This window comes from Ascaphus truei, chromosome 4 (assembly GCF_040206685.1).
Source record: "Ascaphus truei isolate aAscTru1 chromosome 4, aAscTru1.hap1, whole genome shotgun sequence".
Lineage (NCBI taxonomy): Eukaryota > Metazoa > Chordata > Amphibia > Anura > Ascaphidae > Ascaphus > Ascaphus truei.
The window spans coordinates 22,663,753-22,686,995 of NC_134486.1; the positions used below are offsets into that span (position 1 = coordinate 22,663,753).

General features: G+C 46.2%; 1 protein-coding gene across 2 annotated transcripts in view; it reads right to left on the reverse strand.

Moving 5' to 3' along the window:
- LOC142492602 (uncharacterized) overlaps positions 1-23,243 on the reverse strand; it is a 152,320-nt gene that overhangs the window by 55,263 nt on the left and 73,814 nt on the right. Inside the window, exon 4 of one of the 2 annotated variants that reach the window (XM_075595402.1) lies at positions 8,076-8,126. In XM_075595402.1, the coding sequence (XP_075451517.1) occupies positions 8,076-8,126 (51 nt within the window). Of the gene's footprint in view, positions 1-8,075; positions 8,130-23,243 lie in introns of both variants that reach the window. The other variant, XM_075595400.1, reaches the window with a different exon arrangement.

Here is a 23,243-nt window from a genome sequence, read left to right on the forward strand (position 1 = left end):
GAGAGGGGGGCAGTGGACAGGAGAGAGGGGGGCAGTGGACAGGAGAGAGGGGGGGAGGTGGACAGGAGGGGAGGGAGGTGGACAGGAGGGGGGGGAGGTGGACAGGAAGGGGGCGGTGGACAGGAGGGGGGGCGGTGGACAGGAGGGGGGGCGGTGGACAGGAGGGGGGGCGGTGGACAGGAGGGGGGCGGTGGACAGGAGGGGGGAGGCAGTGGACAGGAGGGGGGGCAGTGGACAGGAGGGGGGGCAGTGGACAGGAGGGGGGAGGCAGTGGACAGGAGGGGGGAGGCAGTGGACAGGAGGGGGGGGCAGTGGACAGGAGGGGGGGTAGTGGAAAGGAGGGGGGGGCAGTGGACAGGAGGGGGGGTAGTGGACAGGAGGGGGGCAGTGGACAGGAGGGGGGAGCAGTGGACAGGAGGGGGGGGCAGTGGACAGGAGGGGGGGCAGTGGACAGGAGAGGGGGGGCAGTGGACAGGAGAGGGGGGGGCAGTGGACAGGAGAGGGGGGGCAGTGGAGAGGAGGGGGCAGTGGAGAGGAGGGGGCAGTGGAGAGGAGGGGGCAGTGGACAGGAGGGGGCAGTGGACAGGAGGGGGCAGTGGACAGGAGGGGGGGGCAGTGGACAGGAAGGGGGGGCAGTGGACAGGAAGGGGGGGCAGTGGATAGGAAGGGGGGGCAGTGGACAGGAAGGGGGGGCAGTGGACAGGAGGGGGGGGCAGTGGACAGGAGGGGGGGCAGTGGACAGGAGGGGGGGCAGTGGACAGGAGGGAGGGCAGTGGACAGGAGGGGGGGGCAGTGGACAGGAGGGGGGGCAGTGGACAGGAGGGGGGGGCAGTGGACAGGAGGGGGGGCAGTGGACAGGAGGGGGGGGCAGTGGACAGGAGGGGGGGCAGTGGACAGGAGAGGGGGCAGTGGACAGGAGGGGGGGCAGTGGACAGGAGTGGGGGGCAGTGGACAGGAGGGGGGGCAGTGGACATTGACACACACACACACACACACACACGTCTCAGTTGATGCGCCCTTTCTTACTTCCGTTTGGCGCTGGAGGTGGGGGAGCGACACCTACCTGTACTTCCGGCCGCCGCCATCTTCTGACTCGGCGCCGCGAGGGAGGAAGGGGGTCCGCCATCTTACGCGCCGCGTGGCAGCTGCCTGTTCCCCCGCCGGGGGGGGGGGGGAGAGGTGATTTGGAGCGGGGAGAGGTGATTTGGAGCGGGGAGAGGTGATTTGGAGCGGGGAGGGGGAGAGGTGAGTTTGAGCGCCGCTGGGGAGGGGGGAGAGGTGATGCCGCTGGGGAGGGGGATAGGTGATTTGGAGCGGGGAGGGGGAGAGGTGATTTGGAGCGGGGAGAGGTGATGCCGCTGGGGAGGGGGAGAGGTGATTTGGAGCGGGGAGAGGTGATGCCGCTGGGGAGAGGGAGAGGTGAGTTTGAGCGCCGCTGGGGAGGGGGGAGAGGTGATTTGTAGGGGGGAGGGGGAGAGGTGATTTGGAGCGGGGAGGGGGGAGAGGTGATGCCGCTGGGGAGAGGGAGAGGTGAGTTTGAGCGCCGCTGGGGAGGGGGGAGAGGTGATTTGGAGGGGGGAGGGGGAGAGGTGATGCCGCTGGGGAGGGGGAGAGGTGATGCCGCTGGGGAGGGGGAGAGGTGATTTGGAGCGGGGAGGGGGAGAGGTGATGCCGCTGGGGAGGGGGAGAGATGATGGCGCTGGGGAGGGGGAGAGGTGATGGCGCTGGGGAGGGGGAGAGGTGATGCCGCTGGGGAGGGGGAGAAATGATGGCGCTGGGGAGGGGGAGATGTGATTTGGAGCGGGGAGGGGGAGAGGTGATGCCGCTGGGGAGGGGGAGAGGTGATTTGGAGCGGGGAGGGGTGATTTGGTGTGTGTGTCTGTGTCTGTGTCTGTGTGTCTGTGTGTGTGTGTGTGTTTGTGTGTGTGTGTGTGTGTGTGTGTGTGTGTGTGTGTGTGTGTGTGTGTGTGTGTGTGTGTGTGTGTGTGTGTGTGTGTGTGTGTGTGTGTGTGTGTGTGTGTGTGTGTGTGTGTGTGTGTGTGTCTGGCGAGCGGCGAGCCGAGGGGGAAGAGAGTGGCAGTTGGGTGACGTCACACACAGCAATCTGATTGGCCAGAGGCTGAGGACCAATCAGATTCACCGCAGATAGCACTAACCTCACTAACCATTCGATTTTATATATTAAGATACACAGTGGCGGAAGTGTGATTATCTAACAAAATACGAAAAAGTGAAGTACCACGTTTGATATTTGCAAACTAGGACTAAAACCACAGATGTGACCATACTAAATGTGCACCGGGGGAGAGCTGTAAGGCGATCACGGTTTTACAAATTTACATTAGCTGTTTCATTGCGAAGCCCAGTGTATGAATAACCTAGTGTGGGCTTGACGCAAAGTCTGTATAAGTTTGTCAGTACAGGCAATCAAGCCACTTGTATGGACTTTCACGATGTATAGTAAGCAAGTACGTTCTATGTATGTATTTCCCTCCCGGGTCAGATTTTGTGTTAAGCCCAACGTTTTTCTATAAACTCTGCTTTCGTGGGAATGCTTTACAATGGCGCCAATAACCTGACTAAGGTACTGAAGCTTTATATAAATCTAAAGCCCTACATCCTACTAAATAAAAATAAAAATGACATGTTAAAAAAAAAATGGTGTCTCCTCTTTGGTTTCTAGAGACCTTCAAATGAGGTTCAAAGATTGGCCCGAACGTCAAGGATTTGATTTGAAATTTTCTTTGTTTTTAAAGATACACATGAAATTCTGAGGGGCAGAGTTCAGCCTGGGGATCCTGATCTCTGGGCAAGCTGTGGCAAAGTTAATCCTACTGCTGCCAGACAAGATTGCACGCTAAATTAAATGTCTTAATCGTAAGCCTGATGCACCGGGATTGCAGGACCGCGTCAACACGCTTTCTTTGCCGAGGTCCTGAAGAATGTTAGTCAGACATCAACTATGCTTTGACCACAAACTGTCAGAGAAGGTGTTACTTTGCCGAGTGCTCTCAATCATTTGCAACTTCACTATATTCTGCATATGAACGTATGGCAGTTTGTGTGTGACCTTTTATTTAATACATAAAACACATTATGCTATCACTCCCATGCTTGGCTCTGCAGGTCTTTGACACGGCAGTGAAGGCTGATTTGCTTGCTCAGTGTTTGTTAAAGGTGAGGAATTTCCACTAACGCAGAACGAAACGCTCAGTTTATCTCCGGAAATCCCAGGGACCAGAAGAGCCGGAACCTAATTGCCTTTATGCGCCACTGATGCATTTAGCCAGTTGCACCGTGAGAATTACCCACGGGGATGATTTTGTTACAGGATGTTTACCCCCACACCAAGGACACTATTCCACTGAGAAACGACTTCCCAGCGCTGAAGAGGCGCTCAAGTCCACTCAAATCAATGGGACTTCTCCGGCATATTGAGTAAGGGTCGGACTCTGTGCTAATCTTGTGACACAGATCAGTGCTGCGGTTCTATATTACAGATGTAAGGGGGTCACCCCCGGTTCCCCTGATCTTCCTTTGCCCCCTGCCTTACCCCTGTGGCAGTGGGGGAAGGGGACGGCGACTTCTCCCGGCGGGCACCGCCATCTTGGTTGTGGAGCGAGGTTCGCGCAATGCGCAGAGGTTGGCCAGGGTAGCGGTGGCCATCGCCAGTGTGCCGGAGCTCTGGGAGGTTGCGCAGGCGCAGTTAAGCGTAGCGGCGGCCATTACAGCGTCGCACATGCGCAGTAAAGATCGTGCACGCGGTCCCCATAGGAAAGAGCTGTGCCAAGGACTACAATTCCCAGCAGCCTCTGGGGACTGCACTTTCACCCTGGTCACAGGCAGCATTGAAGCCAATAGAGCTGGCAGATTCTCATGCTGCAGAGTTGCAACAATGTTGTGTGCAGACAGGGTTTTTGTCAGTTGCAGCACGTTGGGCAGTCAGAGACTGGAGCAGCCCAGGGAAGGAGGTAGGGTACAGGAGTCAGGGACTCCCTGTACTAGGCCAGCACCCCCAGGGCCCGAGATAGCTCAGCTCCCCAGTAAGGTGAGTGTTGCCAGGGGCAGCCCTCAGGTTAGGGACCCTGCCACTTACATTAGTGGGAGCTGGGAAAGAAAGGTTACAGAGAGTTGGAGTCAGGGAGCTGTGAGGGAAGGAAGGGTGCGGGGAGCGAGTGCAGCTCCTGCCCCATATAGGTACCTACACCCCAGGTAGGCCCCAACTCCCCACTAGTTTAGTGGGTAATTACTGAGGGAGGCCCAAGATAGGGACGCTGCCCTTAGTGTAGAGTGCTGCCTTATCAGAGTCACGGCTGTTAGTGCTGTGAGGTCTGACAGGCAGGCACCTTGTTGCGCAGCACGTTGGCTGCAGCATCCAGTGAGCTACAGCTTGCTGCTGTAGGCGCTGGGACTAGTTAGGTCTTAGTAAGTACAGTCAAGGCTGGGAAGAGTTAAGGGAGTGGGGCAGGTTATTAACCCCGGTAGGCCTCTAGGAGTTTTCCCCAAAGCCACTTTAGGTTGCGGTACCACAGGGACAGGCCCTAGGTTAGGGTTCCTGTCACGTTAGTACCAAGTGTTAGTTAGGGACTCAGCGGACGCTGCCGTTCCTGTGAAGCGGTTCGGACCCACGTTGGGGTCCGCAGAGACTATTCCAGAGGGAGACCGCCCTGGCGGTCTGCGTACAAAGGAGTTCGGTTGGAGGATCAGACGGATTCATCACACGTCTGACCCTTTGCGAAGCCAGTTGCTGATCCGAGTACCGGAGTGCTCGGCAGGTACCATACAGTCATAAGTGCACCAACGGGCCCCTTAGTGTAACTGTGACTGCGCAGTCACCCACGTTCTCTCCAAGAGTGCGGGACATTGGGTGGGATTCTCGGGACACTGGGTGGGATCACCTGGTGTTGGGGAAGCGTCCTGCACGACGCCGTAGATGTCTCCTCTAGAGAGGGACACAGGTTATATAAAGGTATTGCGTGATATGTTATATTGCTTGTTAGTAAAGTCACTCGTTAATATATATATTCCCGTGTATGTGATTATTGTATTGTCCTGCGAGGAACCACTCCCCCTCTGGTGGGAGCCATCGCAGGTGGAGGCGCTGAATTGAGTAAGTGGTTACCCCTAGTATAATTGCCCCAGGTTCCCCGTGGCGGAAGCTCAGCCCTCCTGCGAGCCAACGGGTAATGTACCACACCTATGGTAACACCGTATGTTCCTTGCACCCACATCAGATCTGCGATTGGGGGGGGGAATACCCGTTACACAGAGTTAGCAGGAGTTATTGCCATTCAATCCTATGGAAACTCTGTGATACTTCTGTATATAAGGCTGTGAATTGACCGTATAACCCTGTTCATTTAATGTAACCAATATTGTTATAACTCTGTGCCCAGGACATACTTGAAAACGAGGTAAAATGAGGTACTGTAACTCTCAATGTATTACTTCCTGGTAAAACATGTTATAAATAAATAAATAAATAACTGTATTGTGTGTTATCAGTAGGCAAAGTAAAATGTTTGCTACCTCTGGATATTGGTTCCAACTCTGCCATGTAACAGCTTCACTACCATTTTTTACGTTTGCTAAAAACCATCATTCAAGATATACATTTCATAACCTTTCAGGCCCCAACCACGGAACAGACAAACATTGACTCCCATGGACATACAATACACGCGGTTGCATTGGTTATGTTCCAATTCACTTTTCCATGGAGAAAGGTTCACAGTACCACGTGCCACATACAGTACTTCCCATGTGATCCCTTCCATTGCAATCATAGCTTTGCATCCTCCATTCCTGAACTTGCACGTTACCGCCCCTAGAGCACAAGTGGCTCGATGTTCCCAGGACATCTGCAGAGCTGTTGGAGCGACTGAGCCTGCGTGAGCCCAAGAACACGCTACAGCTACAGACTTCGAAATAACTTGGCAACGCCGCTGCAGAAGACCCAGCGCAGAGGGATAGGCTACATCAATTGTATGTGGCTTTTAAAAAAAAAAAAATTACATTTTCTACCCCAAATAATACCTATAACTGCTTGCTAAAATGAGCAAACACAATACTACATTTTTATTTTGTTTTTAAAAAAAGGAAAAGATGGCGGTTAGACTCAGTATGGGCATCGACTCCATATTACAGTCGCATGGAAATAAACTAAATAAGGCAGCAGCGCACAGAAATATTCACTTAAACAAACGTAAAGATTTATTACGTTAATACAAACGGACAATGTTTTTCTAGTTTTATGGACCGAACGGCTGACTTATTATATTAATATCCAATAAATCTTTTTTCTTTTTTTTATGTCTAAGTGAACATTTTTGGCGTGCTGCGCCTGCTGCTGCCGCCGCCTTGTTTTGATTTTCCCACAATATATTTCACATTAATAACATCTGAAATGGAAAACTGCAGAAGGGATCCATGACTAGATCCGAGTGATAAGGGAGAAGCCAAGAGGATTTATACAAGACGTCCCAAACATTTGTTGCAACTTACATTTTTCAACAGACACAGAACATAATTATTCTGAGAGCCTAAGCAGTCATGAAGTGACGTTCCTGCATTAGATTCTGATTAACATTAATAGTTTATATATGCAATTGCTGCTGATAACATGCAGAGGCCTCAGCCCTTGTTACTATAAGCCAAATGTGCAGAAGGACTGCTATTTTAACGCTGCAGTTAGAGTAGGGTGTGCGAAGCTTGGCAGAGCTGTGCATGTTTTTCCAGCTCGGAGGGGGGGTTGTTACTGCTGCACTGGGAAAAAAAAGAATCTTATTACAGCTGCTCCACGAGATTTCTTTCCTATGTGTCCAAGCTGAGAGCCTGCATGACACAAACGGTTCAGAGAAGGTCACAGCACAAATCTCAGAATTGGATTACTCTTGCCAGCACCGGCCTTTATGCAAGTGACATTCACTTGGGCAAGAAGTCTAGCGTCACACGTCACGCGTCACGAGCACGAGACTGCATCCTTATTATCGTCGTTCATGCTGACTTTGCACAGTGTTGGGTCTACTGGTCCCCAAGTGGAACCTGCAATTCCTAGGAGGATCAAAATAAACCAATCATAACAGTGATGGTTGCAACAGGTTAACTCCGTCGCTGCAGGAGGAGTCTGGAATACACTGGGTGATTCACACTCTATTTTTTAGGGAGGACGGTGTGGGGGTTGGCCTTGGTTTAGCTCCTCCTTTATTGTCACCTCAGAGTGTTAAACATGACGTCTCCAAGCTGAGTGTCCTCCCCTGCCACCCCCGCTCTACCTGATTGATGCGCCGCAATGCGAGGGTAAGGGTGGGGGAAATACTTCATGGACATGCAACGGAGCTTTGCCGTTTCCCCATTAAAAACAAAAAAAACTTTCTGTACTTCCGAATAAAGACACCACGTTGTGAGCACATTCACATGTCTCAGACAGGTCCGCCACCCTGCTTTCCCCCGCTATCTCTTAGCATACAGCGCTTCCAGTGCAGCCAGGGATTCTGGGTAATGGCATGCAAATGAGCACGCACAGTGAGTCACTCTTTACTTCTCGTCCATTTGAACATGGACCCTATAAGCTTATGCCTGCCGCATTACGCAGCTTTACTTCCAAATAAACCAGAAAAGGCGAAATGCGTGTCTTAATCGGCATTACATTGGTTGAAAGCAGCCAGTTGAATAAGGAAAAAAATCGCTGCTTTAAGGAAGAAAAGTGCACGATCAAGGGGTTTGTACTTTTTGAGCCATGTAGGACTGACCCTGTGTAAAATCAGCCTCAAAACTGATACTCAATGTACTTTACAGAGACAAAAAAAGCAGCAGTAGCTAGAACGTCCTGCCTTTCCTTGAACGCCTTCTCTCGGTATTTCATCCGTAACTACTCATCCTCACTCAAGCCCAGAGTCCACCGTCGTGAAGTTTAATCACATGCAACTTTATACGTTTCGGCTGCAGCAAAAACGATGCCACAGACATTAATACAGAATAGAAAAATGGGCATATCATGGTATCGCAGTACCGGTATAACCAGTAATAAATTCCCAACCCTCAACTGTAAAAAACAAAACAAAAAGCGCACTTACCCGTATTTTAATAACTCTAGTCTTCGATCCACAATTCTTCTTAAGCAGCATCTTCTGGAAGAAAAATACAGATTAGTTTGAGATAAGAAGTCTGAAAGCATGTTCAATTCTGATATTCAGACGGACGCATATTTCCCGTGTAAAAACCAACCAGTAAGGCAATACTAATTTTTTTAAATAACTGTAGAAAAACTAATTCCTAAAGCTATAAACAACTACTGACTGAAATGTTGGAGTCTGACCTACCATTGGCGTACCTTTACTGGGGTCTTTTATATACAGATGTAGCAGACGTCATTGCTGCTGTGCTGTAGCGCGGCGCGCAGAATGCGTCAGCGGGAGCAGACACCAGGGTATTCGCATAAACTTCATGTGAAAAAGGGGCCGGGCACGACGCATTGCGGTCGTCTGCTGAGGAGCGCAAGCGACTGCAACATGGTCGGCTATATCTGCTTATCTTTCTTAGCACAAAATGGGGCGCGGTGTACAGTAGTTCTGAAATGCCCACAATGCCTTTTGTATTAGCCCTTTAGCTGCTAGAGGCGCCTAGCAACACATCGCACTGCATTATTAGGAATTAGCGGCTAACAAAAATGAACGTGTGTGTGTGTGTGTGTGTGTGTGTGTGTGTGTGTGTGTGTGTGTGTGTGTGTGTGTGTGTGTGTGTGTGTGTGTGTGTGTGTGTGTGTGTGTGTGTGTGTGTGTGTGTGTGTGTGTCATATCGTCTGACCCGAGCGACTGCTTTTCATTAAAAAGGATTTGGAAAGCAAATGTGAAAATATCACACGTCAAACACCCTCTGTATATGTTATAGTAGGTGTTCTATCAGTGGAATATATATATATATATATATATATATATATATATATATATATATATATATATATATACATAATGACTGAGCCAACAAAGTGGATCCCTGCGCTTCTCCCATTGTGCTACAATAAATGGGGAAATAAATATACATACTGAAACCTAAGTCTGTAAGACAAAGGAGACTTTTGGTTACATCCTTTGATCAAATAATGACAAGTCTGCTAACCAACGTCAAGGTAAGTCTCAGTAGCATAATGACTAAGTCACCTGTGCTGAAGCAGGGATATCCTGAAAACCTGACCTGTTGGTGGCCCTAAGGACTGGAGTTGGCCACTCCTGACTAAGGCCGCGCTTATAGTGCGCGCGACGGCGACACGATGGATGACGTCACCCGTCGCCGCTAGCAAAAGTTGTAATTCGCTTTCCGGCGACGTCGCAGACGACCAGGTCTTTGATTAAGACCACAGAACAAAGTTCCATAAGAGCGGTGCTACAAATGCATGGGACAACCAGTCTCAAAGACAGCGTTTTGTTTTGCCGCGACGTCTCGCTGGCACTATAAGCGCATCCTTTCACGTTTATTGTATGCCATGGCTAATTGGACTTACTACAGGTAGTGGAAACACATTGAGTCAGGTCAGCCGGAGCATTCCAGTGATTTGTACAGTACAGTACGTGGCAAGCTTTCCTGTTTATACCAGAGGTGTTTACAAAAGGATTGCACATTCTGTACTGCACAGACACACGTCTGAAATATATAGCATCGTTCTCCCAGTCGTGCTGCGGAGTGGGAAAGGAGGGACGCTGTACTGGTGAAAACAAGTTACGTGAGAAAACACAGATCAGTCAGAACACAAGTCTCAGACAGGCTGGTTCTGTGCATTACCTGCGGGTCCCCATTGCTGGTAGAGAGGGCAGCTATGTATTAATGCGGAAACCTCAACCCTCGGAGGTGCATCTTTTCCGATTTTTCTGAGTGTACTTGGTGCTGTGCACAGCTATTAAAGCAGCTCAATGTATTTATTTTAAACTTTGGGGATATTGTATTGTATTGTATTGTATGTCTTTATTTATATAGCGCCATTAATGTACATAGCACTTCACAGCAGTAATATACGTGGTAATCGAATAAATAACAGATAATATAAATAACAGATCATGGGAATAAGTGCTTTAGACATAAACATAACATTAAGGAAGAGGAGTCCCTGCCCCGAGGAGCTTACAATCTAATATAGGAGCAATCCAGAAACAGTAATAGATGGAGATAGGGGGGTGGAGGGAAGGGGGGGCAGGGCAAAATCAGTTTACGATGCAAGGATATTGGACCATATTTACCATGCGGCGCTACTTCATATGACACCTTCCGGTGCTGGAAGGCAGCACATGGCCCACCTGAATAAGCAAAAAAGGTGTCTTACCGGGCAGCACCACTTAGTAAACATTCACCTCATCCCTTTTACACACTATTAAAACAAACAAATAGCACACTGGTAACAATAAAAGTGCACGGTTTCATTGAAATGAAGCATACGCAAGGCTACTGCTGTGCCCATTTAACACAAGCCTATAAGCAGATGTAGAATACATATTTTTAAGTTGTTTTATAATTCTGCATGTTCTGTATTATGTGGTTTTCTATAGATATTCAGAAATACTTTCCAAACACATCTCTTTCCTCTTCTCCCCCTCCTCCTGTTCATTCCTCCCTTACATTTTCAGAATATTCAGCATAGCAGAAGCACTAAAAGCTGTCAAAAAGGGTGCGTTGTACCCGCAGCGTTTGCCTGGCCTACCAAAGAACCCGGGGGAATCCCCGGTGAGCCGGCCGTCCTGGAGGGCCCCTCAGACAGGCAGAGCATGCCGTAACAGATTCCGAATCCCAACTTCACCCCCTCCCCTCTGGCTTCTCTCCACCGTGCAAGCAATACGGGGCATTTTATTGTACAAACTGTACCGTGGTATTGCTACAATACATCAACTGTATTCTGCAGCCAGAGGCTATCACCTGATGAAAGGTCCACATGGGACCTGATTTCTCCTCTGTTATTGGCTGTTACAATACTGTAAAAGAACAGTTGCATTGTGAACTTGTGATACTCTGTATCTCTGTCCTAGAGGAGACCTGCACTTTGAGGAATTTGCTCTCAACATGAAGACATCAGCCCTGATAAAGGTTACTTTCAACCAAAACACCAAGCTGTTATTTCTACCATTTATTTATTCTTGGCACTTTGCATCGCTTTAAGTATTGAATAGTTTCTTATAGCATTCTGTGTTTCTCCTAGCATGCCTCCTCCAAGCATACAAATTACCGCTACTGAGCAGAAGAGACAGATAACCAAGGCAGCAAGAGAAACCGAGGGGGGAGAAGAGCTGATGTTTTGTGTGTGATTCACAGTAATTCAAGGTCCCGGCTTTGATGAAGTGCGTTTCGCAGCTTTCTACAGTAAGCAAAAGGAGATGTCGGCCTTGAGCACAACCAAAGACACATTAAAAACCTTAAAAAGGTTAAAAAAAAAATGACAGTTTCAAATGTCCGTGACTAATTGTCACCTGACTAGGACCCGGTCTGACAGGGTTAATACACAATGCCGCAATGGCGGATTAAAGACAGATCCCACAAGTACCCACGGACCAATAGGCATCCAGGTCCCACTATAAATACTAGGAACAGGATCGGAAGAGTAGACTCCTCCCCCTGAAGAAGCGCGTTACACGCGCGAAACACGTGTCTGTGTTACTGACGTCACGAGCGTGACGTCACAGAGGAGCGACGGCGTTGCATGTGCCAGATGCCTACACGGCTTGTATACTTTCTTTGCCTCTGCCTGGGTTCGCCGTAACCCGCTCTCCTTTCTTCCCCTCCCACACATCTCCCACACCGGCGCCTTTACTGTTAGGTCTCTGCAGGCGCGCCGCGTGCTGCGTCCAAACAGCTGCTTGAGTCACACTGTGCTATTATCCTACACACTGTTCTGTTTTGGGTTTGCCGCAACCCACTACAGCTCTGGTTTACGCACTACTAATAGCTACTCTGTGGCAATGTCTGCACATCATATGTATCGGTGTGAGAGTTAGGGAAGTGGCACTACCATTTAAAGGGACTCTTTCTCCTCCGATTGCCTATTATATGTCACATTACTTATACAGGCAACTGTATTAATCTACAGCAACTATTGTGGACATCACATGTTGAATTATACGCAGGGGAAGATAGGGATATTCTCTGATAATTATAATATCAAGACATTTACTGTATTTGACATATCCCTACCATTTCTCCACGGCTCCTCTGAGGGGTTAGTTGACACATATTTTACATTTTGAGTGTATTAATTAATTATGTATTAAAACTTTTTTGTTTATCGTCGCCTTTCGCTTTTAGTTCCTGGCTAAGGGATTTTTCTTGTGGCCTGCGAATTACATACAAACATCTGGTTAAGAGTGCATATAGAGGGGTACTTTTGAATTCTTGAGTTCACTCTGTGTAATATATGGTTATTACCTCCCTTGCACCTACCGTTTTAGGACTTTCTATCCAATAGGTGAGCAGTTTTCTATATAACCTGTGTGACCTTAAAAACCTTGCAATTATTGAGGAATTCAATGACATAATTCACCCATGCCTGATTGCAGCAGTCAAAAGCAGATATGAATGTCATTATAATGCATGGAGGGTGTCTGCTGGCTCCAAAGCTTTCTCACCTCACATTCTGCAGTGTGAAACATGGTCAAGAGTGACTATTGTCCAAGACGGGGGTCCTCAACTCCAGTCCTCAAGACCGCCAACAGATCAGATTTTAAGGCTCTCTCTCTGCTTCAGCACAGGTGACTCAATCAGTGGTGTGCTTCCACTTTCCAGAAAGATTTCGATTTTTATTCTAGTTTTTAAATATATGCAATGTTGTACAGTATGTTGCTGTGCTATATTTTAGATGTAATACTGTAGGTAGATTGATGGGTTTTTATCACATATAGTTTTCTACTGAAGAATATTAATCACTTTTTTGAAATGTTTGCACAAACTCATTTACTGATAATTACTCTCAGTTTAGGCAAAGGAATGTTTATATGTTAACTTGTTAGTGTTTTTTGCTCCCGTCTGGCACATTCACTTGTAGGTGCTATAAGGCAGGGGTGCACAAACTTTTTACCTTGCGCCCCCCCCTGCGTGCTCTCTCCCAATGCCCGCGCCCACCATACCTAGTCTGAAGTGTCAAATGACGGCGCAAGATCATGCGATGTCACATCCTTTGACCCCGCGACGTCATTTGATTCCGTGTTGCCATGGCGATGCGTCGCCCAAGCCGACTGAGTCACGGTATGTGAAGTTGCAGAGGCCTCGCGTGGTTTAATTTAAATGCCTTTGGGGAAGAGCCTCTGTAACCGCCGCGCCCCCCCAAAAAATCCCCCCCCCCCAGTTTGCGTACCCCTGCTATAAGGGATCAAAAGGAGCAGTACCATGTAAAAATTGGTTATAACAGGCTTAGGGCCATATTTAATAAAGAGAGAATCCATACATGCGCGCCTAGAAATGATTCCATTCAACCGATTGATTACATATCAACTTTCCAAGGTCCTGCATGATACCAACGGCTGCAATGTTTTCAGCAAGTTATTTTCGGTGTTTTGCTGGCTCGTACAGTACCCACTTTAGTTTAAAAAAAAAAAAATCCACAGCTTAGCACTGATAATATCGCTCAACTTAAACTCAACTAGGAGTTAAACAGATCATATGCAAGTGTGGCCAGTTTCAAGTATTAACCTTTTTTTTTTTTAATAAACAAATCTCAAAATCTACTAATCTATTAAAAAAATTAAAAAGGAGAACATTTTATGGATTGCAGAGTTCTATATTAAAAATATTTCTGAGGCCAGCCACATGTCTTGGCTGCCCACTACCTCCTTTTGGTACTAAACATATGTTCCTGGGCATCATGAGGAACACACAATGCCCAGGGAATGCCAAGAGGGTCCCAGCCCCGTGTTTCCCCCACCTCCCCTCTCTGATTTTAGAGAGTGGGGAACTCTGAATTATCATTATATCGTGGAGACTGCAGTGGCCATTTCCTCTCCCAGAATCCCTTGCTCGCTTCATCCTCACGGTTTATTGGTTCTCCCACCGAAGCAAAGAAAGAGACACCAGCCTGGAATTTCTACTTCAAACTGATTCCGTCTCTCATGTTTTCACAAGCAATAGCTGCATTTAAAAACAATGTCTCCCACTTATAAAGGTCTAAAAAAAAAAGTTAAAGAGGGGGCTGCAGAAACACAGAGGGATAGTCTTCCAATAGGTTTGTTTAAACTTTAATTTGATGGTAGGGTAACTGAAAACAAGAAGGTAACGTGTCAAATGTTTATTCACACCAAGCACAGATGGGAACTGTATATGTTAATTCACAGTGTTAAAAAGGCTGACCACATCCTGGCATTAAGCAGAGTGGCATGCAAACCCAGCTGCAGGAGAGCGGCACTTGCCCAGATCTGCTGTGGTATATTTTGGTTCCCGCCTAGGACTTTTACCCTTTTATGTTCAGCCAAGACGTAGTCGGATTTTAAATATATACATTATGTTACTAGCAGTATCCCAGGGGTCGCTGTTACCGAATGTCTAACAGAAAATAAGTATTTAACTGTGGCAAATGCCAGTGTGGCAAAGCAGTACATCTCTGTCCTCACTGCCAGCAAAGCTTACTGCAGGGAAGTTCAATGCGTGACTTGCTATTTATGTATATGGGGTTTGTACTGTACCTATTTAATAGTTTTATGTATTATGTTATCATTCCAGTGCGTGTATACTGTACCAATGCTACTGATAATACTTTAGCAATCTAATTTCAATAATGCTTTCCTATTGTGATCAACAACAGGTTAGATATTAAAGGCCTGTGTGTCGTTGAGGAAAACCTGGCAGAACAAGAAGGTTTCTGGGTTTGAGAAGAAGTCATGCAGCACGGACCTCTGGGCCAGGACTTGAAAGTACTTTTCAATTAAAGTGTAGTCGGCCCAAGCCCCATAAATCTCACCGATTTCGGCAATTGGTGGGGTGATAAACCTGTACCATACGCCCAGATCACTGCAGTTTAGTCCACAAGAGCCATGCACAGAAAAAAAAAGTCTAAATACGGTACATCATACATGCACTATACAATAATCATGTACCCTCAAGTTCCTCTCTGCCAATAGTGACTAGTTATAGAGACTTTGGCAATCATACAGACCCTTGTGTGCCCATCCTGGCCTGAGCTCATGTGGACTTCCTCTGCTACCAATTTGGCTTGAAGACCATTACGTGCAGTAGCAACTTAACAAAATCGCAAAGTATTTTTATGAGGTAAAAATCTCCTTGTGCGGTTTCTTTTACAGATTTCAGTCACAATGACTTGGTTTCACAACGATCTATTCTACAGAAATGACCCATTCCGTCATGAAACCATCCCAAAGTGTTCTATACTATTTCAGAGGAGTACGACTTTAAAAGTAACTTTGTGGGGGAACCATGGTATGTTTATACCGATAAACATACAACCTCTATCTACAGCATTCCTCAGGTAGAGTTGTTACTGTATGTGTAATGCTTAACCCCATCACCGCCGGAGAGCCTGCAATGCATTGTAATCTGTGCGTTGCAGGTTTCTGTTGGCGACCCAGCGGCCTTATTAGCGTTTTGTTATTGTGGCACAAAAAAATGAAATGCTCGGGAACCGGGGAGGGTCCCTGGAGGTTAGCGAGTCCGTGTATTCGCTTGGCGGGAATCCCCCCTCAGTTCAGCTATTGGAAAAAAAATTATAAAGTATACAAAAAAAAATAATAATAATCTATACGACAAACCGGGGACGGCTTCTATAAAATCAGTCTATTCTACAGGCTTCGCAAAAGGGGTCAGATCAGAACATTATTTCCGAGCAAGAGAGGCCAGAAGAGTATAGTACTGTCGTTTTAATATGACTTCAAAATGCATAATAGACTTCCATAATAAACTCTGTGATCATTGTACAAAAACTTTCCCCTCGTCTTATCTTCCATGTGAGTTTCAAGGTGAAAATATGCCCTTGGCTGCCTGAGCAGCCATAACGCATTGCAGGCCCCTCTGGAAGTGAAAGCGTTAACTCCCTTGTAAAAATGTATCATTTTTGATGATTTTTTTTATCCCAGGAAGTAGAAGGCCCCTCGGCCTGGGTCACACACGGAACCATCGTTTCTTTATTACCTACTGTGACATAATAAACTCCAGAATAATAAGCATGGAATGGTAGACAAGCATTTTATGTATGTAGGCACTCAAAAACAAGCTGACAATATTAATTAGCAAGAGAGAAAACATGAGTAGTAAGGTCTTCCGAGACCTGAATTCAGGCACCGACATTCTCAGCACCTGCTTCATAATGTGGAACATCGTTTGGAGACAGAGTAACATTTTTCTAGGCTCTGCATCAATCCTCGAGCAAAGCCAGAGGGAGACGGTCAATAAGAAAGAAAAACCAAAATGCCAACAAAAGAAAAAGTGCTAAAAAGACACTTGCACTAAGGAACGGATGCATCGCAAGCCCTTTGTCTGGGAATGTGCCACAGGCTAATTCACACAACAACTAAACATAGCTGACCCTGAAAACCAAGTGCAAATATCCCTACAGGATGTCTACGTAACCGAGAGAGAACCTATTTATTGCTCATTGATGTGTTCACTACCATCTGTCAAAACTCTTCATTCAACAAAAGAAAACTGAAACCCATATTGGTTTGTTGTAGGAAAAACAGAAAGCAGCTATTGGAAAATCACTGCACATCTGTTCTATGGCAAATCTAGTGCTGTTCACTGTGACAGTAGGGGGTAATCAGGCTTCATAATAAAGTTTAAGCCCCCTGGTTACCCCTGAAACCGTGGGGTACCTGGTAGCTACATAAGCACCATAAGCCAGGGACCAGGGGTACTACATGTGGAAAATAAAGTGACCCCTGCCTTTTTCTGTTTTCACGTTCCCTTGGCCCTAGAACTGTGAGCTTTCTTGTGTCAGTTTTAGGGGGGATATTTGGGTATAAATGCAATTATTTTGTTTGCAGGAGATCAGGGCCCAATGTTACCGGTAGTGCTTTAATTCTCCCCAGCGAGCAGGCATGATTTGCCGGTACGCGGTGTGAATTACACCGGGGCTACCCAGTGTCCCCCAGACTCCTGGATTTCGAGCCCAAATATCCCAAATCCATTTCCCTTATAAGTATAAGGTTCCCCAATGTGTAAACTTTATTAAAGTGTACTGTATAATGTTTTAGATATTTGCTAAAAGACTCTATACAGTCAAGAGGAGAGGATGTCCAGAGGTGAGAAGACCGTTTGGTGGGCGAGGAAAGGCGAATTGCCAAGTCCGGAGAACAAAGGGCACCCTTTGGGGACACCTTTGTATCTGCCAGACTTGGTGGAGCCTGCCCAGCAGGTGGCAATGAGTTAGCTGGGGGAGACACAGCTCGTAGGCGCTTCTCCCATTGGCTAAATCATATTTCCTGCTCACCCGGCTTTTCAAGCCGGCTTGGCACGCCTCCTCCTCTGACGTAAGCCCAGAGACGAGCCCCTGTTTCTATTGGCTGGCGGGGAGGAATTCGCACGCTCTCATTGGTCGCTCCTCCTTCCTCAATGCTGAACATAGCTCAGTGGAGAGCATGTAAGGAGAAGCCCCAGTCAGAGAACCAAACGGCTTGAGTCGATGAAGCTAGGGCGGGCTTTTCAAAGTTGCTCTGTCCCAAATAGCAAAGTAACCGGCTTCGTTTTGAGGCTCGGAAATTCTGCCCTGCAGAGACTAAGTCAGACGCGAGGACCAAGTTCTCATTTTAGAACGTAGCGGTCGCGGTCAGGAGTTCCTGCCGAAAACACTTCCAGGACTGTCAGGACTAGGTGCCGGTCTGGATTTTCTGATGGATCTCGGTTCAGGATGTCTGGAACAAGGTTCCCATCGGGGTAAGCCCTTGCAATTAAGCTCCCTGCACCTAGGAAAGGCTAGATCTCAACCCTCAGGCCCCAGTAAGTGTGTATAATTCTATATTTTGTGTTTTGTTGTATTTCCGAGGTTTTATCCAAATAAACCCCATTTTATTTCACTGCCTTGTTTTGTCTATTCAATGATCACTGAAATATAAATGTGTTAAAAGACCGGATCTACCGTGACATTCACTAGTTATCCAAGATCTAAAAACTGTTGTAAAAGTGAAGACAGATGATCGAAAGAACCAATAAAAACTTGGAAAACAGCAGAAACGTCATCTACATAACCTGTGCACACGCCCCTCTCCTCAGCTTGCCCTTCATTAGCAAACCACAATTTGGTACTTTTTCACAAGAGCAGATTCTTAAAACTGGGTCAGATTCACAGATTGCTTGTTGTGTTTGCCACAATTTCCTGCAAATATTTAAAGAAATTTGCACGTAAAAAAACACAACTGTGGAGCGCCAGCTATTTGCCGAATTGCAACGGATTTCAAATAACTTCTCACTCTATTTTTTCTGTGTGAATATTCACTAGATTTGCTAATTTTCACCAACTGCTTTTAAGTAAAATGTGCAAACGTTGGTATTATACTTCCTGGCAAAGTCTCATATCGCATATTTTTCACCCGAATGTGCCGAATTCTTCAAGTTTTTGCACATTTCTTACCCTTATATTCTGGGCCATCGAAACTACACAAATGAGTCTCAGCCAGAGCACCCAAAAGTCACATAGAGGTAGCCTACCGTAGTTGTCAAACATACAGTGCGTGAACATCTAGAGCCTCCAAATTCTCTTGCATGGGTTTTTCTGCAGCGGCAAAGCATTACCAGCAAACATTGGACAAAAAAACTAACTTCAGTGCATCAAAAACTGCATATGAAAGTGTCAATTCCTCAGGATAATCTGATGTGGCTGTAGAATATAGTGTATATCTTGATATAAAATGGGACTCTCATCAGTCAGGTAATAATAGTGATCGCAAAAGGTGAGTACATTTAATGAACATCTTGATAGAAATGACATATAACACATAAAACCATACTGTATGTTGCTAAGAGCAGATATTAGGGGAGGAAACACCCCTCTCACTGGTAGCCCCACTTTGGTATTCAATGTCTCTTCCCCGGTACAAATGTTGTACTTGCTCGATTTGCGCAATAAATCAGTTGTATTAACGGAAGTACTCACGCGATCCTGCTGTAACTGAGTCCGTGTGCGTGCTCCAGCCGCATGAAGTAATAGCAGAGAAGAAAACGAATGGCTGTGCACAGCAAAAAAAGTAAGTAGGGTGAAAACACTAACGCGTTTCGCACCTAAGACAGCACTTTGACAAAGCGCTGTTCTTGGCACGAAACGCGTTAGTGTGTTTCCACCCTAGTTACTTTTTTGCATGTGCCAATAAAGTATATTTGAGTTACTTGTTGCAGTCCAGCCTGGGATTTTTGCTGCGCACCGCGCTTCGTTTTCTTCTCTGCATAGCATTTCCAGCTAGGTCTATTTTGACTGGTAAAAACGGATTGGCCGGCCAATCAAAGGAACAGAAATCGCATTGGTCCCCTCGTAGGACCAAATGAGAAACGAAAACCAGATAAATAAAATCAACAAATAATGCCAGATATCAGCCCACTGTAAAATAAATGAATGTGCACTACAAAGGAGTTAAAGAGTAAAATAATCCAAATGTGGGTGTTATCAACCAGAACATAGTGCCTAACGCACACCGGCAGGCAAACTAACACCATGGGTATACTCTGCCCGAATACGGGCGAGCACCAGTGCTCGGAACAATGCCACAATATTCATTGGGACCTCCTTCCAAACACGGCTTCCTTGTCTTCTAAATGGCCATCTTAGTCAATGTCAGCATTAGCAGATGATGTGCTTCAGCCTTCGATAGCGCTCCCCCACTTGCCCACTAACAGTATATGAGTGGCTAAAAAATGGGCCCCACTTTCAGTTGCCACTTATCTTATTAATGACAAAATACCATACTTGTGGGGGACTCTGGGCCACTTCCTGCAGTTGAAAGTCACGTACTGTACTATTTATTTATTAACATGATGACATTTTTTAATACAAATTCCAATATGGATAACTCTGCCAATGACAGAATATTTATATTCCGAGACATGAGGGAAATGTAATCAAGTGTCCTACAGACTACAGCACATGCTACACAGGGGCTCTTTAGAATGACAGGAATGTAAAAAGTCTCCTTACATCACCTCTCACGGGGTTATATTTTGTACTTGTTTTAAAACAGGATAGGAAGACCTTTAACCAGGGGTGGCCAACTCCAGACCTCAAAGGCCACCTACAGGTCAGGTTTTTAGAATAACCCTGCTTCAGCACAGGTGGCTCAATCTGTCCCTGCTTCAGAAGCGGTCTTCGACTGAGCCACTGATTGAGCCAACTGTGCTGAAGCAGGGGTATCCTGGAAATCTAACTTGTAGGTGGCCCTTGAGGACTGGAGTTGGCCACCCATGCTTTAAAGGCACAGGCAAGTTTTGTTTTTTGAAGCAATGTTCAGTAGCGGTGGTAAACTTTATTTTATCTGTAAGCCCTTCTCATGGGTTTTTAGCACATCAACAACAAAAAACGTTTTTTTACCAGCGTTACTTGAAGATTGTGGTTTGCCTGTATGTAGATTGTAAACTTACTGGGTTCTAATTTATCACATGTTCCTGGCTTCCAAACTGGGGTAAAAACCCAGCGCACAAACTGCGCCAGATGAAAACTCCAGTTGTTTCCCATTCTCCTCGATGAGACTGGTGCAGTCTTTGTACTGAATTTGCCGCCGCGAGATAATACCCTTTTTGTATTTCTAACTCAGAAATAACATTGAAAAAAAAATATGACCTTTCTGATGAGTTCTTTGGGATTTCATCTCAATCTCCTGGCAACAAAACTAGGTACTAAAATGTGTATTAGATTGAATAAACATTTTAACAAAACATTGGGATTAATGAAATTGTTTGCTTTGAGAGATCTAGTAACATGCTTTAACCGGGGACTACATCACCCCCACTCCGCTGTCACATTATATAAAATATTTATTCTGTCTACGAAAAGTCTTTATAGGCTTTTGAGCTGGGCAATAAAATACTTTATTGTGCTACTTGATTATTAAGTTAATACTGTATAAGAAATACATTTAAAAAGAAGATTGCAGAGTGCTTTCCCATGTGATATTACTCCTATGGAGTAATTGCAGCCTTGAAGTACCTCGCTGAGTCGTAATAGGACATGAAAAGATGTTGGACTCTGACTTTAGTAAAAACAAACGGTGTGAGAAGTCTCTGCTTGGTCAACAGCATTGGAGGAATGTGACCCGCGTAGGTGCACATAATGTGAAAAGACTACACCTTCATTACCGGGGACTCTACTAGACCAGTGAAACGGAGAGTTATCTGAAGAGTGGCAAGGTGTCATGTTATCTGAAGAGTGGCAAGGTGTCATGTTATCTGAAGAGTGGCAAGGTGTCATGTTATCTGAAGAGTGGCAAGGTGTCATGTTATCTGAAGAGTGGCAAGGTGTCATGTTATCTGAAGAGTGGCAAGGTGGTCATGTTATCTGAAGAGTGGCAAGGTGGTCATGTTATCTGAAGAGTGGCACGGTGGTCATGTTATCTGAAGAGTGGCAAGGTGGTCATGTTATCTGAAGAGTGGCAAGGTGGTCATGTTATCTGAAGAGTGGCAAGGTGGTCATGTTATCTGAAGAGTGGCAAGGTGGTCATGTTATCTGAAGAGTGGCAAGGTGGTCATGTTATCTGAAAAGTGGCAAGGTGGTCACAGAAGGTTACACGTAAGTAACCCAGCGGGCACTCCTAACGTTAAATACAGTTGATCAATTTGTCAATTTTTCCGTCCCAACCTGAAACTTCTTAAACTGGCCACCAGCTCACCCTGATTTAACCCATATAGAGCCGAGGGAGGTTATAGCTTGCTGCTGTATGTGGTTATTCACCATTACATCTTCAGAGCGGGGCTTCCCTTCCTTCAACTGTAGGGTTAATGTTCATCTCTAGGGCTGTTGTCCGAGCCTGACACAGAGGGAGGAGGCCCTTACATTGCTGCTCTGGTGTAAGATAAGATGTTGAGTTCTGCTGCAGTTGAGGAGGACCTGCATGAGGGACATTTCTAGCACGATTTTTCTTAGAAATGCCGGGCATTTCTTTATCATTCTCTACACCCTGGAGGGGGGTGGACACCGAGGTATAAATTTTGGGGGGAGAATTTTGGCCTGTGCTGGTGCAGAAGAGAGAAATCAGTGATCCTCTATAGAAGTGCCTTTTAAATAAATAAAAAAGGCATATTTACTAAGAAGCGCTCTGCCAGAAGACACTTTACAAGACATTCCCTTGAATGGGCCATTTGCATCTGCTGGCACTGGGAGTCTTATAGAATAGCACCGTTTAGTAAATATGGCCCTTAACCCCATTGCTGCCAGAGGTGTCCTCCCCTGCAAAAACCCTCCATTCAGCGCTGATAGAAAATAATATTTACTACTTTTATACTAAAGTTAGCAAATAATTGCTCTTTGTGCTGCATTTATAGTCTGATGGAAGACCAAAGCTCTGGTTAGAGAAACCTATATACAGTATAGGATATGAGCAAAACCAGGTGTGGGAAACCAGAGCCTTCCATTTCTTCCCCAAACTCAAAACAAAAACCCGCAACAGGTTCAGAACCCAAACTAGAACACAGCCCCGTGCCGATCTCTAGGTGTTTTTCGCCATATCTTTTATCATTGTTTTAAGTTTTTCAGTCTCCTATATTAATGATTTTATATTGTAAGCGTTTTTGATGCTTTATTATGCTATTTTAGCATTTTACAGCTTTCATTTGATTCCCCCCCACTGCCCCTATAATTTGGTAAGAATCCCAATACAAAATCAAATAAAAATAAGAGCGTTAAACAAAAAAAAAACAAAAAAAACCCCTCATGTTTACAACCAAGTCCAAGACGTGAGAAAGTGCGTCCCTCTGAGTGTATCCGTGCCCCCCCTCTCTCCCCTTACCCCCCCCCCCCCCCCACCCCGAACTTCAGGGATACCAGACATACCTGTAGTTTATTTGGACGGTTTAGAAATAAAAACTACTTCTATGGCAACGAGGTCACAAGCCGCAATGTCCTCTCCCGATGATGTTGCACTGTTCTATTGGCTACCCGAGCGTGTGTGACCCGGCAGCCATTTTGTGTCCACTGGGTAAGTATTCCTGCCTTGTGGAAGAAAATGGTCACCGCTCAGGAGCCTACAGGTCAGGAGAATAGATGAGTGAATAGCACAGACTGACAGTTTCGTAAAATGCATCAAGAACCTTGGCTCAATATGTTGTAGTTGCATCCCTTCATGGAAATGCTCCTTTAT